The sequence below is a fragment of the Pseudochaenichthys georgianus genome, chromosome 16, assembly GCF_902827115.2.
Source record: "Pseudochaenichthys georgianus chromosome 16, fPseGeo1.2, whole genome shotgun sequence".
Taxonomy (NCBI): Eukaryota; Metazoa; Chordata; class Actinopteri; order Perciformes; family Channichthyidae; genus Pseudochaenichthys; species Pseudochaenichthys georgianus.
In genome coordinates, this window is record NC_047518.2 from 23730069 (window position 1) to 23742222 (window position 12154).

General features: G+C 46.5%; 1 protein-coding gene across 2 annotated transcripts in view; it reads right to left on the reverse strand.

Annotated features, from left to right (window-relative positions):
• The window catches only part of LOC117461067 (transcription factor HIVEP3), a 41223-nt gene that overhangs the window by 10052 nt on the left and 19017 nt on the right, over positions 1–12154 (reverse strand). The window contains exons 2-3 of one of the 2 annotated variants that reach the window (XM_034102746.1): positions 8831–8876; positions 120–2428 (exon numbers count right to left, since the gene is read on the reverse strand). In XM_034102746.1, coding sequence (XP_033958637.1) covers positions 120–2100 — 1981 coding nt within the window. In that variant the 5' untranslated portion in view covers positions 2101–2428; positions 8831–8876. The remainder of the gene's footprint in view (positions 1–119; positions 2429–8830; positions 8877–12154) is intronic. The other variant, XM_034102747.1, reaches the window with a different exon arrangement.

Here is a 12154-nt window from a genome sequence, read left to right on the forward strand (position 1 = left end):
TGTTTGGTCATTCACATTTCTAAGATTTTAAAGAGCATACAAATGAATGATAGAACAGAAGTGTTGCTAACACAGGATAATGTTGTTATAATTTGATCTGCAGGGAAACCTAAACAAACCTGAGAGGGCCTGGCTGTGCTCTGGTCTGCTTGGCACAGGGTTGAGGCCTGCAGAGTTTCCTGAAGTGGCTACAGATCCAGGGCTGGGAGGGTCCTCCTCTAGACTTTCCTCTTTCCTCCTCTTCCTCACCGCCATGGCCAGGGCTCGGAACTTAAAGTGCATCATCATCTGGGGACGATCCTCCCTGCTTGTTCTACTTGTCTCCCTGCTCTCTTGTTCCAGGGTTTGCTGTCTTGGGCACATGTCTCTGTGGGCCTCGTAGCTTTCACTGTGTTGGAAGTGGGCCCCGCATGCTTCACAGTCCAACAGGCTCTGACTCTTTAGCTGTTGTTGTTGCTGCCTGGCGGAGGAGGAAGAAGTGGGGTCAGAGTCTTCCAGCATGAGCTCAGCTCCCAGGGGAACTTCTATGGCAGGCTGGCGCCTCAGCATACGCTGGACATGGCCAACCCTTATCTCTGCTACCACTGCTTGCTGCTCATCGAAGGACTGGCAGAGACGGTAACCTCCGGGAGACATGGTGCCGCAGCTGGGGGGCTCTCCTTGGCTGGTAGAGGATGGCATTGAGTGGCTTCTTAGCAGAGGCGCCCCTGACAGCTCCTGGGTTCCCGTTGGATCTGCCTCAGGATGTTGAAGGTGCTTCAAACCACTGGGGCCAGGGGCTTCACCTTTGGGATCAAATGCGTAGGGATCTTTAGGGGTGGTACATTTGGGCGATTCCATGATGCTCTTCCTGGACAGAGAGGAGCGTCTGGGCTTCACACTGTCAATCTCACGTGTGTCCACTACCGCTTCATTGATAGTGATGAGTTTAGTAATGTGTTCTATTACTTGGGTTTTGGGTACAGCGAAAGTAAGGCTCTTCTCCTCCCTTCCTGAGGATGAAGAAAGTGAAGTATGAGGCTGCTGCTGATGGGGACTGCGCTGCTGCCCTCCCAGCCTTCCATATTTACCTAAAATAATTTCTGCGTAGGTTTTGGCACTGGCACTGGGAGGGCTTACTTGGGACAGGTCAGTGCTGCCTGACCCGGAGAAGTAGCCAGATTCTGTGCTGCCCCTACTGCCGGGGCCCAGAGAGGAAGATGAGGTGGAGAGGGATGAAAGACGGTCATCTGAAGAAGTCTTCGAGCCACGTTTCCTTTCACTAAGCCTCAGTGCCAGCCTTTGCTTGATAGCCTGAGAGTCTTCAAGCCTCTGGCTCTCCTCTGAGCCTCCCAGCGGCTCCTTACCACCTTTTCTCTGCTGGCCCAACATTACCTTTGAGGAGGACTTCCTATGTTGGCCCGTCTCTTCTTCAGACTCAGTGCTTTCTCCTTCTGTGTGTTCCTCAGGGTCTTCTCCAACGCCACTGCCCTCTGGTCCGCTCAAACTGGGCTCATCACGACTGGACGATAGCCCCGCTTTAATGCGATGGGCATGGGACTTGCGGTGCTTGTACAGGTTGCTCTTGGTCTTGAATGAAAAGCCACAGGGGGCACAAGGGTAGGGTCTTTCTCCCGTATGGGAGCGAATGTGTTTCTGAAGAACGCTTGGCTTGGCACATGGACGGCCGCAATAAGTACACACATATTTCCCTGGTTTTTGGGGTTTCTTTTCCCCTTTTCTGGGTGAGCTGACTCCTTCTGGGTTGTCTTGGCTGGACTGAGATGGGACCCCATGAACATGCTCACCCGGGTTGGAGGAAGTAGACAGGAGGGATGAGCTTGATGAGGAAGCTGGAGAGCAGAAGCTGCCTCCTGAGGGACCTGCGCTGTCCGAATTCTGCCATGTTACTGCTTGCTGCTGCTGTAACCGAAGCAGAAGGTCGGAGCGTTTGGGTTGGCGATTTTGCAGGCGGCCCAAAGCTCTGTGTGAAGGGCGAGGGGTAGGAGGCTGCTGGGGCTGCTCAGGTGGTACAGATCCTAGAGAGGATTCAGCAGTCTCATGCTGCTCCTGCCTTCCCGAGCGCTCCCCATCAGCCGGACGGCTGGGCTCAGCCTCCATAGAGTGGGGAGGAGGCCTCACAGACACACACGGAGGGGCTCTCAGAGCCTCATGGGGCAAACCGCATGGCAGCTGAGAGGTCAGAGGCAGGGGAACATCGACGACTGTAAATCACAATGGAGGGCCTTTTTGAGTGTGGGCCAAGAGTTATTCAAGAGGACCAAATGAGGCATCATTAAAAGATGCCCTGGAGCTGCACGGCTGCAGGTAAACATGGATCATGTCTCTGTACAAAGCAGCTCTGCTTCTGTCCAGCCTCAGCCATTATGAACAGTACTCCCAAGGTCTTCTCTGCTTCTCCTTTGTTGGTTGTCACGAGTGTTCGCTTCTGAAAAGAAATACAGAAAAATCTTTAGATTCTTAAAAAAAGATTTGGTCACAGAGATTAACAGCATGCAAAAGTACTGAAAGAAATGCTTCGCTTTACAAATAAAAACAGGAATAAAACGTTTTTCTTAGACGAAACAAATGTAAAGGTCCCATGTCATGCTTTTCCGGTTATTACCCGTCCCCTTGTGTGTTATGAAGGTTGTTCTGCATGTAAACGGTCTGCAGAGTCACAAACCCTCAAAGTACACCCTGTAGCGAGTAAAACTCTAACACAGAGAAGACCTGTCTATGCTGCCTCAGAACGCCTCGTTGGAGATTTCTCTTTTTCCATTGTTTTCTTCCTGGGTTCTCTGACGTGTGAACACCCAAATCAGCAATAAATTACCCAAATGGACCAATCCGCAGAGCACCTCACACACCAGGATCCCTTGGCTAACTAACAGGGAGTCCCCATTGACTTGCATAGAGCTCCCTGAATGCTGGTAATAGACGAGTTGGCATCGCGGAGAAATGCTCTCCGCAGACCCATTCTCGCAGCGTTATAAACCTTTTTCTTACTCAATATCAAACCACACTTATTGTTTTTACTTCGGCACACAATCCTGTAATGATTATTCAAGCTCCTTGACGTCTAAAGGTTGCTAAAAAGCCTGCCATGCAGTCTGAAAAAGAGTTATGTTGGTAGGGCAGGAGGCCAAAATCATTAGTGTCCTATCAAACTCCCTTATTCAGAATTTCCCCTACATATCATACTATGACAAATCGGGTTACATTTCAGGCGTAGTGTTGAGCGAGGTCAGTGTTTTAATGAGCACATTATCAAGGTAATTGCATCATCAACATGTTATTGCTTCTCGTCTGTCCCGGTTTCAACTCTTAATAAGCGGATAGTGTGCAGTGATTCAGGAGACAGAGGCACAGCTGCTGTAAATCTATTTAGAAATGTGGGATGAAGATGTTCTGTTACTGGCATGGTGATCTCAGCTCACAGGCATATGTGTATTTCCACATACTGTACACACACTTCCTTCAAATTCCCTTCAAATTGAGACTTTGACTCTAAAAGAGACATATCTGATTCATATCCGACCCATGACTGGCTCAGTCTGCAGGAGTCCGAGCAGCTCACGGCAGAGAAGACCACAGTGTCAAGGCAAGGAGTCAAAACAAATGTTGGAAATATGGCCTATCCTTATCTGATCTGGCACTTAGGCCAAAGGGGGTAACTGGAGGGGGAGCTGTTTTCTAGTGGATAAAGGGATTTGACACAGCAACTGCATTTCAGCCTCAGCCCCTCACACTCTCACTCTGCTGGTATACAGGCACCAGGGTTCAGTGTTAATGAGGGCTGCTTGTTATGAAGCCTGTAAAAAAAACAAAAACTTTTATCAAGACGGATGTAGTGTAATATTTCCCACTCACACACTACTACAGAGCTGTGTTTATGAGGTGCCAATATAGCTGATCACAGAGACTAGCGGGCGCGACAAAATCTCCCCTTTTATCAAGATGCATGTTCTGTAATATTCCCCACTTACTACAAATCCTGTGCTCCGTTTCAGCTCCAGACACAAGATTTTTGTATTGCGGTCAATCAAAACACATTCTGGGAATGGATGGGGCTAATCATAACATTTTCACTGAGCAGCCATGCCCAACTGCTGACAGTCCCAGCACAGGCTCATCCAGAGCATCAATCATAGCCCAAGACGTTGACACTATTTTCTCCCCCCTCAGACTCTGCAGATCAGCGCTCACTGAAGGAGGACGCTGCGTGTGTTCACCTCACAGCTGCAGATCTCTGTGATGGTGCAGACAGCGAGCAGCACCTCTGATATTAAAGAGGAGAGAGGATAACAAGGGGTCGGTACGGATACAGAGCTAATGCAGAATCTGAGGGGTAAAAGATAGAAAATGTATAGATGATATTGTCTTGTCTTGACCCTGGTCATTTAGTGGCGAAGTGTGTGGCAGCTTCCAAGCATTCACTAGTATGCTTGTGCACTATGTAATGTGAGTTTTGGTAACTGTGGCCAAACACTTGTTTGGTTTTATGGAGGGGGGTGTTACGTGCCGTAGTGGGTGCTGGTGTTTGGGTGTGTGTCTTTCTCTCTCTCCCTCTATATTGTCTCCAGGTGCAGCTTCTCCTCCAGGTGCTCCCAATCACCAATCAGGGCCTGCATAAAGGACCTGAGGAAGGCTGCAGTCGCTCTCCCCTTCTCCCCTGGCTGGATGTGTGCAGCGTGGTGTCCATGTCTCCAGTATATATGTTTGTATCTAGATTTGTTTTGCAAGTTGGCTGGTGAGCCCTTTTTCTTTTTGTTAATGAAAAGACCTGCTTATGGCTTTAGAGATCAGTTTCCTCTCCTTTTTCTCTCGGCCGGTTATTTTTTCGTGCTGTTACTTCCCTTTGTGCCCCTGGATCTAAAAGGGAACGTAACAATATGCAGATAAAGTATGGGTAAGAAAGAGTGCAGGATGACATGAGAAGAGGTGGGGAAGATAGAAAAAGACTGAATCAGTGATCCAGTGGCTGCAGACTGCAGCTCAAGGTGCCTGCGATGGCAAGGCAGCACTGACAGTTTTTTTTTTTTAATGAGCCACACTTTTGCTCTCACAATATTTAAAAAAATAAAAAACAGTCAGCCTTCATTAGAGCCAGTTTACAGTGGAGGGTAAAAAAAAAAAGGAAGAGAATCAGTCTTCCTTTTGGAAACAACTTCTCGGCTCCGTCTCCGCGTTCCCCCACATCTGCTGAGGGCAGATAGTCTGTTGTGTGTTTCTTTGATTACAACAGACTTTTACCATCAACACACAGCAATTAGGCAGCACAACAAACTGAATCAACAGCAATTATAATTCACTTCTGTTTTCATTTGCTCATCTTCCACCTTTTCAAATGTACAGGAAGACTTTTGTATGTGATGGCAGCCCTTTTCTGACTGGAGCTGTTGAGCCAAAGAGACACATCACTCGCTGGAGTCTGCAGAGAGGTTAGATAAAGAGGGAATGGAGCCCGCCAATGGTGAAGGACGTTTACTGAAGTAAAAGCAGTAATGGTGTATAAAAACCTCATGATATGTTGGATTGCATTAGTATTTATTGGAAGAATGAATGTGTTCACTACTTTAATGTTGAAGCCGGTAATATATAAAAGTATTGGTAGTACTTGAGTAAATGTATTTAGTTAATGTCCACCACTACAGTTCGCTAAGTTTTTATATCAGATCCTGACTGACAAGAGTTGATCCTTTTACACTTGCATTTTAGAGATACAATTGGATGAGAACATCGCTGGTTGTGACGTAGTAGAAGAAGAAGAGCAGGAAGCATGACGTGCAAATAGAAAATAGAAGGGTTGAGCAGGAGGGAAAGCACAAGGACCAAGACCAAGTGTCCTCCTCAACCCCGCTGTAATAAATGTCTTTGCTCATGTGGTCAGTTATCAGAGTGTACGTTTAATGATCTTTGGCATAGACGTTGATGCGGCCCTTAAACAGGGCGATTAGAGGGTTTTTAAGGTTGGGGAGAGCACTGCTTACATTATTCATGGCAGTCTAGACTGCCAGCTCTGAGCAGGGGAAACACAGAGTCAAGGACTTGCCAGGAAGAAGGAAAGCCTGAGTCTAGCCTACATTAAACCATACATGCACCCCACAGCGCACATACAGTGTACAGTACTCCTCTCCCCATAGCCACGAACACACAGCAGCCCTGAATCTGCTGCGAGACGTCAGACCAGCCAATCAGAAGCCGTGCCCTGAGGTGACCTACCCTGCATACACTCATCCTCCTGCTGTCTGACGACGGGTTTTCCTCATTCCACAGAGATTACTTCATCAACGGCAACTACGTATTACGTGCAACACTTTAATGCTCTATTGGCTCAATATAAATCAGTTGAGGATGTTAACACTTGTGGTGAAGCACACAGGTTATATACATTTCTCTCACCTTATCGATGAGCAGTCTTCACTCTGATCTATTTTTAGGCTGAGGTGAGAGCGGGAAGCCACTGATGCGGATGTTAAATGCTGCTGTTCTTTTGATTGATGATGTCAGATGAAAACCACAAAGCTAATATTAGACGGAGTAAGAAAATGACTAACTGTGAACACACCCTTCTGGTTTCCTTATTCTGTATGTAATTCACAGAGCAGTCTCATATGCCGGGATTTGTTGTGTGAACTAGTTTCTGGTGTCTGTGCCTAAAATGTGATTAAAGACCTGGTCCACGAAGAGAAGAGGATGAGTGAGGAATGTGTGTCGATGCAAAGGTGCTTTGTCAGCAGAAACAGGCACTGATGCAGGCAGGCAGGCACACACACACACACACACACACACACACACACACACACACACACACACACACACACACACACACACACACACACACACACACACACACACACACACACACACACACACACACACACACACACACACACACACACACACACACACACACACACACACACACACACTCTCTCTCTCTGCTGTGTCTATTAAGTCCAGCCATTCCACTCCTCAAACTAGAAATCCCATGAAACAAACAGTTTGGATCAGATTCTGCTCGATAAGTCGCGCAGCAGTTTTACAGTTAAAACGTCATTATCATGCACAGGAGAGTACAGCCAGGCAGAGTTTGTGTTCATTTCCTCATCAATACCCAGACGCATTCATGCAGCTGGTAATGGCGGAGAAAAATATGGGCTCAACCTTAAATTACCTTGTGCCCTGAGAACAGAGAAACCCTCTTAAGTGCTTTAAAAAAAATCTGCTGTCATACCGCTCCAAATGCAGGCAAACACACACACACACATCTCTCTCTCCCCCCATTCTCTCCTACTGGCGGTAGCCTGGTGCAGGTTCCCATGGAAACCAGCCTACTCTGAGCAACGGCAGATGGAGAGGGAGCTGGAGGTCTAAATTTATCTCCCAGCATCCTTTCTGACTACAGACGCACACTGGCAGCAGGAAGTGAAGAGGGGAAAAGCTTGGTTTTGGCGTGCATTGACAAGCTGGCATGACCCTCGACATCTTAGTTTCTTATAGTGAGGAGCTGCTGACCTCACAACAGATTAACACATACTGTAAGGTTTGCGAAGAAAGGAACCGCAATGAAGCAATACAACATATTTTACTGTACAGGAGGCTCACCAGCATTCCTTGAGTATAAGGTAAACGGAAAGTTAAATCATAGGACACCACCAAAAAGCTGTCAAATAAATCCTGCTAAGCAATCACAGAACCGCAGTTTGGTTGAGGGGTAAATGACTGGAAAAGAAAACCTGGAGAGAGCGTAAAACCTCAGAGGCCAACGCTCACACTCACCCAGGGATATCACTGGTGTCAGGAGAATCTGCTCGCTAAGGAGAACGCCGTCTGAAAAAACAGCACATACCAGAGCTCTCACTCTCCCTCGGCACGGCGCGGGATGCATGGGGATAACTGCACCTCTGAGGCGAGAGGTTACAGGGAAGGATTTCACAGGGCTTTGATAAGACTGGCAGTTGCAAGCGTTGCAGTGTTCACTTTGATTAAACACAAGCCTGTGAACTGCAGGTCAATACGGGTCTTTGAATCAAACATGAGTGGCACAGCAGAGCCGGGTAATGCACACCTCAACGCCAGGACAAGATTGCGCTGAGAGTTTTTTAATGATATCCCTGGTAGTGGAAAATTGGCTCTTTTTGGTGACATAATCAACTGTAAAAACACACTGACCACAACTTGAACGAAATTGCAGGTTGCCAGGTTTTCCATCATTTATCTAAGGCCAGGACCTTCATGGATGGATATCATCTTTTTTCTAGTCACTTAGTTTGTCAATTTTAGTTATATGGTCCAAAATTGGTCTCAGAGGGCTTTACCTCTGAGTAGAGAGCTATCTTAAGACCCTCAACTCAGATAAGGAATAAATAACACATTTCCAAATTCATGAAAAAAGGGACAACTACAGGTAAATGATCCTGATTCGAATTAAAACTTGTTTTCCTCTTTCAAACTTTAAATACATCTGCAAATTTAAATCCTTGTATCATCATGTGCATATAATTCAGTTCCCTTTGTCATACTAAAACGAGCAAGGTTTCGTTAAGCAGAGTTTTTGACATTCACAAACTTAAATCCTTTGACTTGGTTTCAAACAACACATTTGAAATAATAAACGATCCTGTGTGAAACAGCTGCAATAACTAAATAACTCACTTGAAATAGCTGACAAGTAAAGTAATGATATGTAGGGAAAGAGAGAGGGGAAAAGACCAAGGAGAGAGAGGAAGACATAGATGGATTTTAACCAGAGAGCAAGACAGGGAGAGAAAGAGTGAGGAGAGGGGGAGGGGCATGCAGAAAGAGAGAAAATGAGAGAGAGAGAGACACAGACAGTTTAAATTACCTGACAGCGCAGTCTGGTCTTCCCCCTCAGAGATGCTTCACAGGCACTGTGAGACAAGCAGGGAGAGCCAGAGAGTGAGAGCGGATATGACTGTTTGAGTGGGTGTGTTGCCGAGAGAGAAAGAGAAAGAGAAAGAGGGAGGGAGAGACAGGCTGGGGGTGAGGCAAAAAAAAAAGAGTGATGGAGAGAGAGGGAGAGGGAGAAGACAGTGTATGAATGTTTCCACTGTACAAATGCAAGGGGAGGAAGAAGATGCGGTAGCAAGAAGAAACTAAAAGTGACTCATATTCCCGTAGCATGAGTAACATCTCCAAAAGAATCCTACCATCCTATCTGAAACAACAGTATGGCATCAATTGTCACGTAACTGAAGTGCACGACTGCCAAAAACATGCAACTACGGATTAAGGACAAGAGCTGATGGATAGGATTACAAACAGGTCTTACTCTGGGTTTTCCCCTGTCACACACAACCCTGAGGGCGATTCCTCGCAATGATCACCTTCAAATCAGCAAAGTTATCCTATTGTAGTGGCAGATTAAGAAAAAACACAGCCAGCTTCTTCCTCAGTGACAACCATCTGCCTATGTGAACATGTCCCATTTACTTAAATCTTCCAGTTCCAGTCAGCGTGCTGCCCCCGCATTACGCAGAACTCGGGTTAGGCCTATCAGCTGTGCAACACGACAGAGAGAGGAGGGAGAAAGAGAAAAAGAGAATTGAGAATGAACGGAGGTCCTGCTGTTCCATAGAGCTTTGCCTCACTGGCAGAGCACAGGAAGTGTGAGTCACACGCTCTAAAATAAACACACTCACACAGAGACGAGCCGGCGCACAGAGCGGGCGGATGGCTGGGCTGCTGATCAGAAGGAACGTGAATCCTCACAGGCCGGCAACACGTGGTGGCATGTGGGGCCAGATGATGGGTCAGTCGAAAAGGAAAATATGTTTTTCCCCCCTCTCTACTTAATCGATTATATTTCTTCTCCTGGTTTGTTAACATGGCCCCTTTCCTTTCTCTTCTGATCTGCATTCCCTCTCTTATTTTATTTGCTCCCAGTCAATAGGAGTGTTGTTCAGGACTGGGTGATAACCCCTGGCTCCATCCTGCTGCTGGCTGACTGCTGTAGGGGACTGCGCTGGCCTGATGCTGGGCTTCTCTCTCAGAGAGGCTCCGAGGCTCTGTATTGTGTCTGCCTGAATGTGCTCATTGTCACCCTTTACAGCACGCACCTTCTATACTGTACTTCCCTGCGAGGGACCTTTGCCCATCCGTCATCCCTTTGTCCTCTGTTCCTCAGACTGAGGGCTTCTGACAGGAAGGTTGGGCCTGGGAACAACACCGCCACTGTGGCGGTGATTGACAGGAAAGTTGCTCTACACAGACGTAACGATTAGCGAGGCCGGGGACCGGGCTGCAGACGCACAATCTGGTTAGAAGCTACAGAGAGCTGGGACGTATTGAGTTGAAAAGCCCTGCAAGCGACAACAGAGAAGATAATAATGTTGTGCTGTGATCAAAATGGGAAGTGCAACCATCACAAAGGAGTTCAAATCAAGGTTTCGTGATGCTCTGATAAATGTCACCCATGTGCTGCTCCAATGGCCCCAGGCATGTCAGGCTCGAAATATGCAAAGACGTTGTTATTTACGGTAAAGGGAAACATGGGCTCCCCTGTGGTATGGTTACATGAAGCAATTTTACATACTTGACACACACACACACACCCAACTATACGATATAATGCAGAGGCAAGCAACACCTAAAATGCACACATCATGCTTCATAGGGGCGGTGCTGGCGAAGTCGATAGGGACTTGGCTTGGCAACTGGAAGGTCACCAGTTCAAGTCCCGGCAAGACCAAGTGCTACCGAGGTGTCCCTGAGTAAGGCACCGTTCCCTACACTGCTCCCCGGGCGCCGTTCAAAATGTCAGCACCCTGCTCCTAACACTAGGATGGGTCAAATGCAGAGAAACAATTTCCCCACGAGGGATTAATAAAAGTCCATCTTAATCTTAATAAACATCATGTTGTTTTGGAGAAGCCGCAGACTATAATTAAAACCAATTGGGTGGTTTGGGCATTTACAGACAACCATACAGATGACATATTTTTGGACTTTCACCTTGTAAAGTGCAGCAAAATGGGAGTATTCAGAGAGAGTTGTCTCTGTTCTGAGGGCAGATTATTTCAGACGTGTGGTCTTCCAGTAAACTGATCCCCTCTGTCCATAAGACTGTGGTATTATGACCACCTAGTGTATGGAAGTCACTGTGGCTAATTTCTGCTTCTCTTGTTTGTATTTATTTGAAAGAAGCAGACCTAATCTACCCAAAGTGGGCTGAGTCTTCTGGGAAAGCATGGCAAGACACTAAATCCAAGTCATTACTCTGGTAAATGTAGCTGTATCATCACTTCATTCTCACCCCATAAAACTTCTCTTATTTGGCATAAAGCGCCCAAAGTTTGACATAAACCTTGGCACTTTCTTCAAGTTTAGTTTGAGCAAACACCATGACTGGAGGACACCAGCACACAGTGGAAAGGGACGGAGTGTGTGTTATTTAGTAATCAAGTAAGCATTGGGCAGCTAATGTGATAAAGCTGAAGAAATATTTTTGAAACAGGTGCAGATACGATCCCGATGATTCCAAAAACCTTACTCTTAGTCATGCTTGATTGAATAGGAACTTTGCCTGGATGGATCTGTTTAAAACTTACAAAACTATGATTGAAATATGTAAATATCTGATCAAATAATGAGCCAGTACAAACATATGTAGTAACTGGTTCGAACTCTCAGCACATTTAATTGTGATGGATAAGGCATATTTAAATATTAAAAATGTACATCCAGTTTTACCCAAACTAACACTGGCAGATATGGTGCTGCTAGTGGAGAGCGACATGCAACCAGCTGGCCTGCTAATGGAGTAGAGCATGCAAGTCTTTTGTTAATGCCAATCGATAAGTATCCTCGGCAGATGTGATATCTGATCCTGTAAAACACCGAAAGACTGACCACCCTCTGTTTCACTCAGCATCTCTCTCTTTTTCATCTCTAGGGTTTTCTCTGCCTCTCTCCCTTCTGTTTTTCTCGGTTTCTCCGAAACACATAGAAATTCACAATTCCCTCATTGCAGCCACTCTCCCCCCGTTCTCAATTTCAGCCTCACAACACACTCATTATCTTTTCCTTTCCTTTTTGCTGGGGCATTAATAAGCACCACTGTCTTCATATGCGGAGTAAACTTCATATATATTATGAGGAAGGCTACCAGGAAATCATGTCTCCAGGGTTGCTGTGGGTAGTGATTATG